This window comes from Melopsittacus undulatus, chromosome Z, assembly GCF_012275295.1.
Source record: "Melopsittacus undulatus isolate bMelUnd1 chromosome Z, bMelUnd1.mat.Z, whole genome shotgun sequence".
NCBI lineage: Eukaryota > Metazoa > Chordata > Aves > Psittaciformes > Psittaculidae > Melopsittacus > Melopsittacus undulatus.
Genome location: NC_047557.1, coordinates 64,634,643 through 64,652,323, shown reverse-complemented (window position 1 = coordinate 64,652,323; position 17,681 = coordinate 64,634,643). Strand labels below are relative to the sequence as shown.

General features: G+C 36.3%; 1 protein-coding gene across 1 annotated transcript in view; it reads right to left on the bottom strand.

Annotated features, from left to right (window-relative positions):
• Positions 1 to 6,538: 6,538 nt before the first annotated feature.
• PRDM6 (PR/SET domain 6) overlaps positions 6,539 to 17,681 on the bottom strand; it is a 71,892-nt gene continuing 60,749 nt past the window's right edge. Inside the window, exons 6-7 of the mRNA XM_005142400.1 lie at positions 12,741 to 12,917; positions 6,539 to 6,653 (exon numbers count right to left, since the gene is read on the bottom strand). Of these exons, the coding sequence (XP_005142457.1) occupies positions 6,539 to 6,653; positions 12,741 to 12,917 (292 nt within the window). The remainder of the gene's footprint in view (positions 6,654 to 12,740; positions 12,918 to 17,681) is intronic.

Below are 17,681 nucleotides of genomic sequence, written 5' to 3'. Positions count from 1 at the left end.
TATAGGCCAGAATGTTCTTGGCTCCCTAAAAAAAATTCCAGGTTGAAGGCTCTGCATGACTATTATAGTTTGAATCATTCTATTGAAGCTGAGATTATAGAAAAAAAAATATTTCTGGGACTTGTTGTGCCAATATAAACAAATACAAGTTCTTTCCTTAGTCATTTGCAAGATTATTTGGAGAAACTCTACATATGAGGGGAATGATTGAATGCAGCAATATCAGTGGGAAGAGAAAATTAAAAGTATAATAGATGGAAATGATGAGAGCCAAGATGGAAGGGGAGAAGAATAAAGATCGGAAAAAAATTAAATCTATGAGAAAGTAACGGTAAGACTCCCCTGCTGTGGCTGGTAGAGAAGAAGGGGAAAAAAATAAGGTCCTCTTCCCTGCCCATGTCCTTGGACTAATTTCAGTCATGTGTGGGTTTCTAGGGCTTCTACAGTATTAGTTTATTGATGTCCCTAATTACATTGATGGGAAATCAGCTGTAGCTGGGTCTAGATATCTGGTATCCTTAGATGGTTTTCTGCAAATTATTCAGATTTAGAGCAAAAAAGCTACCCATGTCTGTCTCTCGGCTACTTGGTCAGGGATCTACCAGGGATGACCACCAGGAAGTACTGAGAAAGACAAATGCCCCATCCCATGCACTGTATTGTATGGATCTTATTCTTCGGCACCTAATTATTGTTATACATTGGTCGGTGTATATTTCTATTTCACCAGACAACTGGGTATGTCAAGCACCTTGCATTATTGGTTTAGTTTGAAAGGCCATCAAATCCCCTGAAAACATGAAAGATGAGATTGAGCAAGTTTGCTGTCAAAACATTTTGCTGACTGTCCTGCAGCAAGTAGGAAAAGAAGTGAGTCTGAGGCTGGGAGAATCAACGCTCAGTACATGAAGGTTAGAGTGCAGCTTCAACATCTGTGTATCATCAGTTGGATTTGTAGTGTTAAGAAGTCACTGGACTTGTTTTAACTGGCAGTTGCTCAGTGGTGCCCAGGAAGCACCTGTAGCGTGTGCATTGACATGGAGGCTGCTTATCTATATATTTGTTTGGGAGCAAGTGTTCATTTGGTTAAAAAAACCCAAACAACCAAACAGTAAAATCGAAGATGTTTTGGTCTCTTGTACTTCAACACTGGACTGATTCTGCCCCAGATCTCAGTGGACACATACAGTGACAAAAGTAAAAAGGCAGCAAACCCTAAGCCCAGCTAAAAATTTCAGTAAATGAATTAGAAGAAAAATATTAGCAGACCTGAGCCTCACCCCTTCTAAATCAGGCACCCGAAGAGTTTCAAGAAGGTGGACCCCAGGACCCTTTTACATTATAGATTGGGCCATCAGATAAAGGACTTCTTCACCCCATTTAGACATTTGTGTCTCATTAGCTCATGACAGATTATGTGGGTTTGGCAATATAATCTCATACAGCGTGACTCAATACAATTTCTTATTATAAAGAATTTTCCTCGAATGTATAGAAGTTTGCTTTGAATGATTGACTATCCTTGCTACTTGCAAACCAGCAGGCAGCCTGCTGGCCAATTTACCTGAGTATTTTCTCAAGTACAGTAGTTCTGCACAATTATTCTACCATGGTGGTTCTGGTGCTTGTGTAAAAGGAAATATAAGATGAAAAATGACAGCAACTGGAGTATTTTTCTCATACACAAGTAGTATTTTTTCAAGTGGAACAAGGGGTGACTTAGTGAGCTAATCACTGCTCTTTGACATACACAATGGTAGTGAAATAATGTTAAAAATGGCACTGGAAGGTCCATTGCAGTGGGGCATGGCTAGTGCTTTTAGCTTTGTTTTTAGAATGATTTTTTAAAAATGAGCTCAGACATCACTTCAACTGGAGTTTTAAAATTCTGTCTTAGTCCACTAGATGGTGATCCTTGTAAATCAGGATTCAGGTAACTAAACAAGTCTCAGGCCGTCAACCATAAGAAAAAAAAACCCATTTCAGTATGCAGAACAGAAAAACCTCGTTACAATATGACACAATGTGCATCATGAACCTATGCAAACAAATTCCAAAGCATGGCTGAGAATCTACTTGAGCATATGACTACATGTGCCCCCAGCATTATATCAATAAGAGGATCGAGATACAGTCATCAAGAAAAGTGAACTTGATCTCACTCTCTTGTCACTGCAAATCACTTTGTAACATCCCAGCTGAAAACCCCTTTTAAAAGCTCATAATGAAAGCTACAGCAAGGCGCTGTTATTATTTGGGGCTGCTTTTGATACACATGCATTTAAGCATATTTTGTTTTCTACATAGCATGCACAAAATTCCGTATGCTATCTTAACATAAAAAAGGCTTAAGTTATGGTAATAGAAATGTTTTATTAATCAAATATATTTACATTTCTTCATCTTCTTTTTAAATGTGTGCCTGTTGTCTTCATTTAAACACAATGCAATCTTTACAGTTGATATCACAAGAATACAGCTACATGCATGATTTAATTGGTCCTTTGCAGTAAAAAAGATGCAATTTTATGAAGTTTAAAAAATGCAAGCAAGCTGTTTATTTTTTTAATTACGTTAATATTATTATTTTTATTACAACAGAGGACCCCTTCAGCATACTCTACATATATAGGGTGGATTTATAAACTTTTTTAGGTTGGCTTAATCTAAAAATTGGCTAATCAAAAGTTCCAAAATCTAGACAAAATATAAACAAAAAATTTTAATGCAGTTCCAGAATATTTTATTTTCTGGAATCTTATCCACAGAAAGGATTTAGGTGGTACAGAAGAGTGCTCCGATTGTAATTAAAAAAAAAAATCATAGCAACTGTTGACTCTCAAAACCAATGAGGACTTACTTTTGGACTTTCACCTATTTATTTGTCTGAAATCAAATAATTTTGTCAGCTATAAGACAGAATTACATAATGCAATGTCACCATAAAAATAATAAATACTAATTAAAAGGAGAGATGATGCTACCAAAAAGATACAAACATCGTTGCTTTTGATTTTGTAGTATGCAATATGCTGTAATTACTACATTATTCCCAACTTAGTTTTCCTTCATGGGAAGACAAAGATCATATTTGGGGTCTAACTGTAGGTTCTTAAAGGACCTAACATCTTTCTGAAAGGAATAATTTTATGAATGTATAACATTTAATTCCACACTGGAAAAAGAAATCAGAACCAGGCACAGTTTTTAAATATGACTGTCAATGTATTCTGGGTTGGACAAAACAAAAAAAAACCCTAAGAAAACAAACAAACAAAAAACTCCTGACAAATCAAACAAGGAAAATAAAACAAAACACAAAAATAAACAAAAAAATCCCACCCAAAACAAACCCTCAAGCTTGTATTTTTTTACCAAACTACAAAATAGTGCTTCAGAAATTCTGAAATGGCAGGCACATAATCACTACATTTAAAGATAATTGTACTATACTTACTGCTTCAGTTTGCTGTGTGCAAACACATACTGTATTCGTAATAGACCTAATGTACTGTTGTTCTGTCGATACATGAACAGAAACTCATTCAGCATTCAGGTAGAGCAGACAGGAACTAGATTCTGTTTAGTCCAAACCTAGGATGTATTTCAGCTTGTCCATGTTAGTTTTACATTTGCTATATTGTAACAGGATGCCAAAAGTTGTACTTAAGGAAAAACCCACTATGAAATCACAGATTTTCACTGAATTGCTTTTTTATGCTGCCAAATCTGTTCTGAAAGTGCCATGCATAAAATAATACAATAATTGAAATTGTGCTTAGGCATCTGGCACAACATAGTGATTTACACAAGAAAGAATTACTTGGAAGAAAGTAATTAAGTTCTGCAGAAATCCTACTCTGGTGAATAAAAAAAAAAAAAACAGGAAAATCTTGAAATAATTGCTTCACACCCATTCAGGAGAATATTTAGACATGTGTTTAATTAAAAACATATGAATAAGTTTATCTATATTCAGCAGGGATCTTGCAATATTTGTAAGCATATACCTATATGCTATTTGCATTACTGGATTCAAATATAAATCCCTTCTGCAAGAGGCTGAGTGCTCTGCACTACCACTAACCACATCCCTGAACAGGAGAGCACAGTTAGATAATGCAGCAGCATAAATCAGTGATCCAACAGATAGTTCACATTTGCTCTTCAGGGAATGTCATATATCTTTTCGCACTTCTCTATTTATAAATTTCTGCTTTTTTTTTTTTTGGGGGGGGGGGTGGAGGGAGGAGAATGTCTATTTTCTTGCAGAAATGGTCTACAACTGCTGTTCAAATGTTAACCAAAAGCTGGTGCCCCAACAAAAAGTTACTTCACATGAAGTCTGTTAAATAATGGAAGGTGTGAACTACCAGGCTTGAGGGTCTGAAAGGTTTAGGATCAGATTTTGGTTTTTTCTGTTTGATTAGCCTTGCTAGGAATAGAACAATGTTCAAATAGTCACCTTTAAGTTACAATTCTTCCTACCCAGCTTTCCATGCTTCTTTGAACCTAAAAAACAAACACACACATTTATATAGTAGTTAAGAATTTTTCATCGTTTAGAGGAAAAAATCAGGTGAGTGGTAACAGAATTGCTATCTCCCCGTACCTCTGCACTGAGAAACAGAGCTGAAAAGCTCACAGGGCCAAAGCCTCTTAGTGAGATAATCTGGTACTTGCTAGAACAATGATAAAAATATCTCTTTTTTTTCACAATGTTTTACATTTTTAATGGCCAAAGACAAATAATAGAATAATTCCTGAAGTAATTTCTGGCAAAGCTTTGGAAACTTCAGATTCTGCAGTGTATTTTCAGCAACATAATAAACGAACATCCCGAAGTAAAGATGTCTTAGACTGTACATTCTTTTTTACATGTATTCGAAATTTAGTGTATGTTCTTTTTCTACTTGAGCTTTTTGCAGAATTCGTAAATGGTCTGAATCTGTTACTATATTTGTAGCTGATTCTGTCTAGCCCTTTACAGAGTTGGATACTTAATTCTCTACATATTTAAAATCATCCCCATAAATGTTTTTAAAATATTTAGTATAATCAACTGAGCCCTTATGAGCCACCCAGCATTTCAGTTTTGGTGCAAAACTGAATGAATCTGTTTTAATCCCCATAATCTCCACAAATTTATTTTGCAGTTCTACCTTATAATATAGCATGACCTCAGAACTGTTTAGGTTTGCTTCTTGTTGATGGTTTGGTTTTGGTATTTTTTGGTGGGTTTTTGTGATTTTTTTCCTTTTTTTTTCTTTTTTTCTTTTTTTTTTTTACATTTTTATCAAACTACAGCTCTAGCATCGACACAGTCAATATATGAACAAACACTGCTGGTCTCTAAAAGGGAAAAGCATTCTTTGATTAGACAAAATCAGGAAATCTGAAATACATCAAAGATAAAAGCTTGAAAAAAGCCAATATGGAAACTGTTAAATTGAACCAATGTAATGACATCTGAGCTTTTTACATTGATGTTGGGAATATTTTGGCACCCTTTCATTCACGACTGCACCAGGCAAATTTCCATGAAGTGAATGCTATGAGGCCTCCGAGCCATTTACAAAGTATGTGAGTTCAGATTTAGCTTTTGTTTTAAAGCTCAGCCCAAGTATGTTGAAAGTTTCAACTGACACAGGAGCATTTTCAATTTGATACAAACCAACAGAGTAAAAATATCAACGGTCTACAGCCTGGACTTCTGATCAGTTTTTCTGTTAGGATTTACACATAGACTGGAATCTTAAATATTTAAAATACTTTCTACTGCTTCTGTCTTTCATAGCTATTAGACTGAATTTGAGAGCTCTTAGTTTAATATAGCTTTCCTACTGGCTTCATTATATAATGTATGTTTGCAGATATATAACATTCCTTTTTTTATAATTTTTTTTTCCAGAATATCTATGCCAATGCAATACGGTTGAGTGAAACTACTTACATGAAAAAGTGCACACAATATGAGACATGAGACTATGGAAATGAAATGCCCTTTGGTCTGAGAAAGATGATACTGACCCAGATACAGCTCTTGATCACTTCCCATCCCACACAGCAATTTCTATTTTCAAGAATCAAATTAGCCCAGCCCAGCCAAATATATTGATTATACCTGGGTCCTTTGAGTCATGCTACAAAAAAAGGTGTAACAATAAACAAGTCCATGTGCATTCTCAGTCATAACTACAGGCAGAAGAACCCTTGAGATTCCTCACTTTGGCATTAAACAGCAATTATAAAGGCTTTTAGAATTAAAACTATACAAGGTGGGACTCGAAATGTTAACAGTCCCAAGTAACTTGTCAATTGAAATAAGACTTATCCCTAGTCATAAATAAATAATCTCTTTCCTGGTGTCACTTCCATGCCAGGATCAATATCTCTTAACATCTTACTTATTTTATTACTGCTTTTGGTTTTCTGGGACTGATTGAAAGTTGCTCAGAGGAAATCTTTGGTTTTGCTTAAGTGTCCGTGACATTTAATCATGACTTTCCTTGCAGTTTAATTCCAACCAGTCAATCAGTTAATCCACTTCAATTGATTCTGTGCTCTCTGTTATTGGCTTGCACTCATTGGGCATCCTCTGGTGTCGACTCAGCTGCGTGGCTTGTGTGAAGCTCCTCTCACACCTCTCGCACCTGGTGAAGTCAAGAGAGAAAATTGAGACCGAGGAGCTGCTCTGGGGGTGGAGGTGGAGGGGGTGATGGGCTTTGTCTCATCCTGCCTAATCAGAAGAGACACTCAAAAGTGGCTTCAGATTTTACTGGCTCAAGAGGTTTAATTGGTGGCTACTTCCAAGGCCTTGATGCCTATGATGGGACAAGGCCTTTCTGATTCAGAACAGAGGAATCTGTCAATAGAGAGGGGGAAGGTGATTTCTCCAGAGAGGCCTGTCCTGCTGTAGCTCTGATCACTGTCAGCTCAAATAGATAAAGAACAAAAAGAGATTTTTAGGAGTGAGCCATCAAAGAAGCAGCTTGTCTGCAGTTTTCTGCTCTGTAACCCCTAGGAGAAATTGATGACAAATAGAATTTCACCTTCTGCTAATTTAAAATCTACAATTGCCTATTGGAGGAAGAGAAATCACAAAGCAATAATTGTTCAGTGCGAGAACAAGACAAAACTCTTTGTTTATGTGATCTGATTATGCAATGGAGCTCATTTTAAACAGGCACATAGAGTTAGTGGTTACACAATTATCTGAAAGGAACCACACTATGTGAGAAATCTGTGTGTTGAGCAAGAACTTGTAACAGTCACCAGTGTTTGCTTCACTGTCTTTTATGCAGTCTTTCTACCTTGTCCTTTCTTTAGAGAAACCATAGGCTGCAACAAAAACAATGTGTGAACAAATGAATAAAGCCATTGCATTTTGGAGGAGATAGGATGTGGGTTATTTCTAGCCTGGGATGAATCCTCTACCCCTGCTCTGAAAGAGAATCTATTGTATTTAATCTTCCAAATAGCACCCTCTTAATTTGCATTCTAACACTAGATAGTGGTGTTTGATGATTGCAAATATGGATGCAGGAGATTCTTCTTGTATTGTGCTCACTCCAAAAGCTACCTTTGATTTAGTGTGATCTTTTACCTTCAAAGAATATTATCATAAAAGCATCACTAAGATGAATTCTTCACCTTCAAAGGAGAAATGAGGAAAACAAAGGGCTCAGCTGATTCATATTCATCTATCTCTTCACTGATGCAATGATAAAAAATGAACTGTCACTGATCTAACTGCTTACAGAAAAAAAAAGATAAAATAAATATATTTACACATATGCATGATTGTGGAATGTTCTTCACAGTAGTAATTTTTAGTAAGAAAGTTCTGTTTCAGGAACATCTAGCAAAGGCATTACAGAATCATTCATCCAAGCTACTGTACCAATCTAAAATGTCAACACTTCTAAGCTGTGTTTCTTTGATTGTCTTTCATAGAGTATTTTTAGCAGCCTGCTCCACTGTTTAAAACTGCACTTTGATCTTGACAAATGTAAAATGTCAGCTTTAATGTATCAGACCTATCAGCTCAATGAAAATAACTCAGAAGTATTGATTACTTAATGATTTTTGGGGTATTCATTAACGTCTATGTGCAGATCATCCACTCTCCAGAGCTCCTGAAGTGCTGATGACACATTAGTGGACTGCTGATTGTTTATTAGAAAACTGATTAGTTACTGGATTAGTGTGTCAAAATACACTACCTTTCATTGCCTGACAAACTTGCAGATTACTGTATTATTTTTATATACATATATATGTATCTATCACAGAGACATTAGAATCAATTTTAAGGCTGGGGGTTTAACTTAGTCTGTATGAGATATTGCCATCTGCTTGAACTTGATAGTTTTGTTATTTTGATGTCTACAAAGACAAGTGCTTTGTTTGCTGAGTAATAGGAGGCTTGGATCCTTGCCTGAGCAAGCTGTAAATGGTAGTTGCAAAATAATCTACAAAATCAGGTGTGGTAACACCTTATTTCTAAATAAATGACTAAATACATTTCTGGCTAAATAAATGAAATATATCAGGATGCCATGGGGCTATATGTGAATCAAAGTAAGACTATAAGGTGATCAAAACATTGAGCTACTCATTAAAAACACATGCCATGAAGGTGTAGCAGGCCTTCTGACCATTTCTGGAGCTTGCCTGGGAGGCTGGAGCTGGACACTGCATTCACTCAGACCCTTGCATGGGTCTTGAAAGCAGAGTAAGGTTCACTGTATTACTTTCAAATGCAAGTTCCTGACTTTATCCACAAGTTTCTTCTGTCATCAGAATGCTCTAACTTCCCAGCTACAGGCTGCTCTGGGAAACACTCATGCAGGCACAGAAAAGAAGGATGCTAAAGAGAGACTAAAAAAGAATAAATCCCTTGTTACAAGCATCTACCCTTTGGATGGGAGAGATGTGGGTGCCAAGTGTTGCTGCTGGTAAGGCTATGCTATCTGCATTCCAGCCCCTAGAAAAAGTCTGAATGAAGCCTTTGGCAAGGCACCTAATTCCCCTGGCTTTCTCATGTACACAGGTATCCTTCAGATAGTACCAAAAAGGTGCCTAAGACTTTCTAGGCACCTGCAAAGGGTGGTGGTGGTGTTTTCAGGTCAAATAGTTTTGGATATTTAAGTGCCTAGCTTACAGGGAGGGACATGTATTAAGCCCCTGCCTTCTCTTTTCAATGTGTGCAGAGAACCTGTTGCTGGATACAAACCGATAAGAAAGGTGAGGATGATAGTGTCACAGCAGTCTGCACAGCTATCCCACTGTAGGTGGGAATGGTAGTAAAGCAGCAATATTTTTCCTTTTGAGCTATGATGTACAAAACAAAACCCCAAAAGCCAAAACAAACTAACAAATAAAAAAAAAAAAGACAAAGCTGAGATGTCACTGCAGGTACAACAGCTATTTTCAACCTGAAATCTATGATCCCTAGTTTTCATTTCAGTGAGAAATAATGAAAAACACATGGGTTATCCCAGAATCTTTTCTCTAATACTTTTGGGTTGACTCACAAATATTAGATGTTTGCATAAACCTGGTTCTGCAGATAAGGCCCTCAACTATTCTTTAATCTTTCTAAAATGGAATGTATTTGGAGGTAAGAATTTAAAAAAATGGGATGTACAATACTTTTCCTTTCTCTCCTACCTTTTAATTTTTTTCAGAGCTTTGCTCCCAGACTAGCAGCCATAGTGGAGACTTCAGTAAGATAAGAATACACGAAAACTTTACAGTGGTGAGGCTGACTTGATAGCTTGTGATGACATGAAAAGAAATCCCTTCTAACTGGACCTGCAGTCCAGGCAATGCAGCTAAAGCTTTGACTACAGATAACCTCACTTAGCATCGTTATCTATAATGAAAAGCAAATAGAAAAAGTCTTCCACCATGCATTCAAAGTTGCCTAAAGCCTACAAAGAAAACATCTTCTCCCAGAAAAGTCTTTTTAAACCAATCAGATCTCTTTTAGAGGACCTCTTCCCAGACCTCTAAAATCAGTATTTTAAAATACAGTCACCCTATGTTCACCACTTTTAAAAACAGCTTCCAAAAGCAATATGCATACAAACATACACTTAGTGTTTGACATAGCATGCTTAATCCATGCACACTGTAATTTGCCCAAATGCCACTTACAAGCCTAACTGTCTTATTGCATTACAAATGGTGAGATTGCATTCACAGTAGATGTGGTTAACCATCCAGCTAACTGCCCATTTTCACCTATGAAATTGGTTATACCTTTAAAACTATGTCTGTTACTTTAAAAATAGCTTATTTAAAAATAATTTAGTGCTACCCATGCATGCTTGTTCTTGTTAAGAGTAAAAGTATTATTCAACAGAAGTATGTACATTACCATAAATACAGACTTTTTAAAGAAACCTTATCTCACAGGACTTTTCCATTTTACTTTTTTGTTACACTCAAAATCCCTTTTTAAACAAAGATTTTTAAACTAAATTGCATGAGCAAGAAACAGAAATCTTGTCACATTTACAGGTCTTATTTCTTAGAATTTGTTGATTTTTTTCACCCTAAGCTTACTTAATACCATGTCTTGCACGATGGTATTGAGACATCAAGATGAGCTGCTGCTATCTCTTTTTCCTCCAACAGAGAGGGTGGATTATTTTCTGGACAAGATTTCTGCACCTCCTCTCTCAAATGCAAGCAGCCCTGCAGGGGAGGCAAATTTGTCCTTTTGAACAGCTTGCAGGATCAGGGTGTATACATCCCCTTATCTGACTAGCAGGGATTGGAAGATCTGTAGCTCCAGTTTTAGCTTCATACGAAATGACTAGTCAACTTACTGCAGATACTTTAACAGGTCTTCCAGAGAGAAACTGGTACTTTACTCTTTCTTGAGTTTAAGGAATAATCTACATCAGAATCTTGCAAGTATGAAATGATGCCGTATGTTATAAAGAAACAGTATAGATCATCCACATTTTTTGTTGCTCTGCCCTGCAGCTTCAAGAATGGCCAGATATATCCCAGGATATTTAAATACTTCAGCATAAGCAGGGCAAAGCAAACAAATTCCAGATCAATGGTTAATTCCAGTACATACATTAAGCACTTTCATAACTGAAATTGTGCGGTAGTCAAGGCCATTTTGGGAAAGGGGAAAAAAATAACCAAACCAAACCGGAAAAATAATGACTCTAAATGGGGCAAAATAGCAGATCTATTGGAAACATGACAAAAACAGGATGTTAAGGAAAAAAATTAAGTGGAGTCAACAGGGTTACACATAAGTAACACCTTTACATTAAAAGAAATCTATTTTCCATTTTGACCTGGAAACCTCTTCCATTAATTACTAAAATCTATTTACACAGCAACTAGATAAAATCGATCTGATTGCTCACACTATTTTTGGCTCATTTTCCATGGGCTCTGAGCATTCAACAAACTGGCTCTAGAGGAGTCAATGTTTAGATGCTCTGAGTTTCCATGTTTTGACACCTATAAAGCTATCCTAGCTACTACTTCTGGTATGCAAGCTCTTCTGTCCTGGATATGTAGTATTTGGTTCCTGGCTCTGCCCCCTTGCCCCGAGCAGAGACATGTACAGAAGCCATGCTTCCTTCCAGCCGTATATGGAGGCAAAATATCTCTACTGGTATCTCTACTGGGCTTGTTATGAGGGGTTCTGGCAGGCCCCATGGCTGAGCTCTCTTACATTAACCAGACCAAGATCACAGGATAGCAAAAGTAGAAAAAAAGACAAACACAGAAAAGTAGATGGAGGACAGGCAGACCTTGAAGAACTGGGAGAGACACACACACCCTCTATGCGTACTCTCGTTTCTTGCTGGAACACCAGGTAGCTTCCAAATGAAGTGATATCAATACATTACACATTGATATCAATACATTATTTTTCTTCCAAAGTAGAATTGTTCCAGGTAAAACATCCATAAAAATTGTGCCTGTCAGTTCAGCAAAGACATGGGTACAAATATGGAAAATGTGTATTCTTGAAGAACACCTGAAGAATACCTAACAGAAGGTAAAATCTACCTGGGCCAACTGTGTTATAATTGGAGGTGAACACAGAGGAAAAATTATTTCTGAGATGCAGTTATGTACTTGGCTTTAATTTCAGTAAACAGAACCTACAGAAATAAGCAGAGGCTGTTTAATTAAAAAACATCTTGACCAAGAGACTTCTTTTTTTCTTTTCTTCTATCTTGGACAGCTGAACACTACCAATTTATTACTATGATCTTATCAAACTTATGCCACACGCAAGAGTTGCATTTTATATGCAGTGATTCTGAGACTAAAAAAAGATGGGTATTTCTACCCCTTATTTGACCAGACCCAAATTAGCTTTAATGTGAAGTTCCATCTACCTTATCATGTAGACATCAAAGAATCATATTAATGTTCTTACATCATAGCCTGTCCCAGTCTTGACTGTATTTTCACCTACAGTTCTCTGGCAGCAGCTTGTCATTTCACTAAAAATTCAAGTTCTCATCGGAAGACTGAAAATTGTTCAAGGCTAGCAAGGGACCCAGACAAAAGCCTGGCTTAATTCTAATATTAGCCACACCACTGGTTATATCTAGTGGTCTGACCTTGGCTTTCAAGGGAGCCTCTGCTCTGTGCTGGTATGGAGCAGTGATGCTAGTGAACAGCAGCAATGCATTTCCCTCTCTAATCTCAGCTGGCAAAGGCTGTTGGCTTCAAGTACTTACTTGAAGGGCTTTTCCCCAGTGTGTGTCCGGATGTGATTGTTGAGTGTTGTGGCACCAGCAAAGGCACGACCACAGTAACCACACTTGAAAGGTCTGTCACTGGAGTGCGTAACTACGTGGTTCCTCAGCTCTGAAGGCTGGGAGAAGGACTGGGAGCAGTGACCACACTGGTAGGGCCTGCAATGGGAAAGAGAAACACCATGTCATCAGTGTTTTCTATTGACTTGAGCAGGAAATCGTGCAGGCAAGAACATCTGGTCTTCCAAACAATTTGCAAAGAGAACTATGGATTCAGCTTTCTTGGGAGACACCCAAAGCTTCGTGATCTCTTTAGCAAATGTGAAAAGCTTGTGCAGGAATTGACTGAGAGTCTGTGGGCATCCTGCTCCACAAAACATAATTCATCAAGCTATGAGCCAGCATTACACATACATATGCCTTCCTTATTTCTCTCAAACTCAACATGGTACTCCTTCATCACAAAATGCTCCTCACACATCTGAACTAAGAGGTTCATGAAACCCTCTCTCTGTTGGTGTCAGCTTACCTACAAATGTATGTCTGATTGTTAAAACCGTATCGTAGGTAGATTCTGTCACTATTTGCAATTAAATACTTCATATTACTCTGGAGGAATCTAGGTTTTCTAAGATCACCTTTTTCAATGAGAGACATTGGAATAAATAATCACCATGTTACAATTACCTTTCCATTTTCTTACTGCTATTGAAAACATTTGCATCTAATTAACACATTTCTCCCATCCAGACTGAAAACACTTATTTTTATGATCTTGAAATGAAACCCAGAACTTAGGTTTTCAACACCACAATTTGTTAAAAACAAACATAAAAAACAAACAAACAAAACTGACTGATATGTTACAAATTCAGAATCATCACAAGAAGACTACAAACACAGAAAAGAAAGGACAGCAAGGTGAGATAGAACTACTGAAATGCAAATATCGTTTGTAACTAAAATAAAATTTCTGTTTGGTAAAAGTGATTTGATATCAACATCCTGTGTGGCTCTCTTTCTTTTTGACAATTCAATTAAGTTAGCAACAAAGCCCAACAATCTCATCAGACTTTTTGTTAAGAAAATTAAGATTTTTTTTCTAGAGGTATATTAAAAATTTCTACTCTGTACAACATTGTAAGTCAGAGCTCTTGATGTCTGCATTTCTAGAGCAAATGGCCAACTCCAACTTAATTGCTCTCTCTTTAATAAATGTGTATGTTTAAATGGCTGGAAATCAAAACTAAAAGGAAAGAGACAGTGGTGACCAAGCATGTACAATTCAATTAAGTGCAAAATAAAGTGAACAATCTCATTTGTCAAGTGAACTGCTTAATTGTGGCTACTTGCATCACTGAACACAAATACTATTATTTTACAGTGCTTCAGAGCACTGAACCCTGATTGTAGAATTTTTTAGCTTGATTAATAGCTCAGTATTGGTCAATAACTCAATAGCTTATGCTTTTAATTACTTACATTTGAAAATCTAACTGCTCTCCAACAAGTTTGAACAAAATGTATAAAAACTGTGGAAAGGTTACCTAACCTAGATGTTGTGGCCCTTAAAAAAGTACATGAGATATGTAAAATAATATTTTAAGAGAAAAATAAATGCTGAATATATTTCTCTTATTGGAAGACAAGTAGTCACATGCCAGATTTTCTCCTTATTTGAAGTGTGCAGTTAATTTGCACACAAAATATTTGTTGAACTTGAAATGAAAATTAAAGAGCTGCCAAAATAAAGATGATTTGTGAATGCAGGTTTATTTGTTTGGATATTTTTAAATAAAACACATTTAAGCAAAAAAGAACACATAAAGATATTCTGTGTCCAAGAAACATTGATTTTTTTTTTAATAGTGAAAGGGACCATTAACATCTATTAGCCTCTGGTTATCTATTTTTAATAGCTACCACAATAAATGATATAACACTGTATAAAACCAATTAATCTTTTATTTTTTTAAGTCAATGTGATTAATTTCATACAGGGAAAAGTCACATGGTAACTTGCCTGTAAATAGCCAAAATTCTAAACCAGTTGTAACTGAACATTGTGATGCTAAGTGAAATGTTTCTACCCCCTACATTGGCTCAAAACTTATTTGATGCTTACAGAACACATTTCACTGGCTGATGCTGAAGAAAAAGAAATGTGTAAAAAGTCATCTATTGCTAGGTCGCTTTGTATTTTTTCCATTCATCCATGTCTCAGAAGAAAAATTATTGAAGAAGTTACCCTTCTCTTTGCAGGGGATGCATTTCTCCAGTTGATACCCGGGAAATTTTGATTGATACTAAAATGTACAGAGTAAGTAATTTTTTCAATCTAAATATATGGCATACATTAAACAAATCTAATTTTAAAAAGTTAGATTATAAATGCATTTAAATACTATAACTATTTTAAAGTGCTGTATCTAATTTGCCCAGTTGTAGATACAAATATGCCAGTTTTTGACAAGTTTTGGATACTTTTATTTTTTTCCAAGAGCAAAAGAAGTTATTTAATAAGTATAAAAGTTGTAATTTTGCCCTCTGTTAACAATTTTGCTATTCTCTGAAATTTTTCTTGGCAGAAAATGAAATCAAAATGTTGTTTTTTTAAAAAATGAAGTGTCTCATAAGGAGTGAACATGAGCAATGCTCAGTTCAGTGAGTACATTGACACAGGAAAAGCAGGCCTGTCTTTGATGTAGCAGTTAGGCTACATCTTCTGCCATCACTTTGGTCTGAAACTGAAAAAACAAATTAAAATGGTGACTTCTTTATAGTAGAGGTTTGTAGACAGAAGGAACAGGGACATAATAACAAAAATGGTGGTCTTCATAAGCTGTAAAAGACGTGCTGCTAGACTGAATGCAATCCCAGACCAGAAAAACTCATTTCCACTGGAATAACTGAGATCATATTGCACCATCTTGAGCTTCAAGGTATCTATGTGAAATAATTACAGCTGTGTCACAGTCCAGCTGTGTGTTGATGCTCCAGAAAATTTATGTTCAAACAAAATTTACACTTCATATGTGAAACCTACATAACTACAATATTCCTTTGCAGAGGTACAGGCAGATTAGCAAGCATGAAGAACATCAGTTTGATGAAAGAGGTGTACCAAGCTCTCAAAGTACATGCTGACTACATGAAGAAATATTTTGTTCCATCAAAAATTTTTCTTCAGCTGTCATGAACATAGCTTTGAATGTGTCCATCACTGAATTTTTTACAAAGGATCTTGCAGGCTCTTACAGATGATCAAAACCTTCTCATATGGGATTTTTCAGTTACATTTAAGAACAGCTGAATTGATACATAGCAATGTGCAGAGGAGAATGATGTGCTGACAGCCATCAAAACCAGTTCTAATGTTTTTCCTGAACACCAAGCTACATATTTTTCTAGTTCTCTGTCTTTCTGTCTGAGCTTAAAGAAAGGAAATCTACTTACCTAGAAGAAAATTCTCCTGTTAGAAAATTTACACTGTTGTCATTAACCCCATACACCATTAATCAGCCGTCTAGGTTTACTTAACACATAGAGTCCAATGGCTTTTTCTAAAGACCCTAGTCTTACAGCCCCTAACTGTACTGTGGCCCACTATAGAAACACAGACCATTCAAAAGGAAATTCAGGAAGGGGTAACTATAATGCAATAGTTTTCAGGTTTTGTAGTTTATTTAGATTGTGAACTTTTCCAAGTTTTTCAAGTTACATTCTTAAAATGAAAGCAGTCAAGAATGCATTTTGCTCCCTAACCTAGATAATCTCTGGATGATTTTGCTGTTTGGTGATGTTTTTTCCCATCTTAGAATTTTCTCAATTTTGTAACTGTTTTTTTTTCTGGGTGAAAGTACACAATGTATAGGACCAGTATCAAACCTGTGTTCTCCTATGAGGCTTGTTGAATCTCATAAAAACTCATGCTTCAGGCATATTAAGGGATAACAGTAGAAAAATCCATATCTTTACATCTGGAAGAGCTGCAGACATGCAATTGGACATTTAGGTTTATTCTTTTCGGATTTTCACTTACCAAAAGTGACACAGACTCTAAAATATATATCTTGTACTGTTCTTCTGATAGAACAATATACTTTCCAACTTCTGATTTGCAAGTACATCCAGCCAATATAAACTTATTTTCTACATTGTAAATTATTCCTCATCTGAATTATTAGAATCCTGGAAAACCTTATAATTATTTTCCACTTAATTTTCTGATAATTTCCTATATGATTAACAGGTTTCTAGTAAGACATCTTCAGAAGTGAAGTTGATGTTTTCAGAGGCATATGGAATCCTTGCACAATCCTTAAAAGAGCAATTGCTAGTAACAGTGAGCTCCTGAATACCAGTAACTCTATCATTGAGACACTGTCACATGAGGGAGACAAAACAGCACATTGCTGTAATTTCTTCACCTTATAAAAAGCTAGAAAAGCACTAGCTAAAAGAAGAGGGATTAATATGCAGTTGAAAGTGATTTTCTCAATCAATCAATCTGATTCATGTCATGGTCTCAAAGCATGGGAAGCAGGGCTCCACTGGAGGCAGGGCACGGTTTTACAGCAAGGCAGAGAGAAGGCTGTCACACCACAGCCTGTGCAAAAGCTGAAAGCAGGGCACATTGAAAGGGGCCACCAACAGCTTTCAGGGCTAGGCCTGTGTACAGCACAGCATTAAGAGGAGAGCTACAGCCAGAGGAGTTAGGTCACAGTTGTCCTATGGAAAGGTAGTTTCCAAACCTTCATGAAAAGATTATGTAAGAATAAACATTAAATTCAGCATGATGTTTACTTTTATTGAGCAATACTGCATAGCCACTCCATAAGTAGAAATAGAAAATTCTTGCTCACAACATTTACTTTTTTTTAGGTCTGTTCTGTGATATGTTTAAATTAATTAGTGGACACA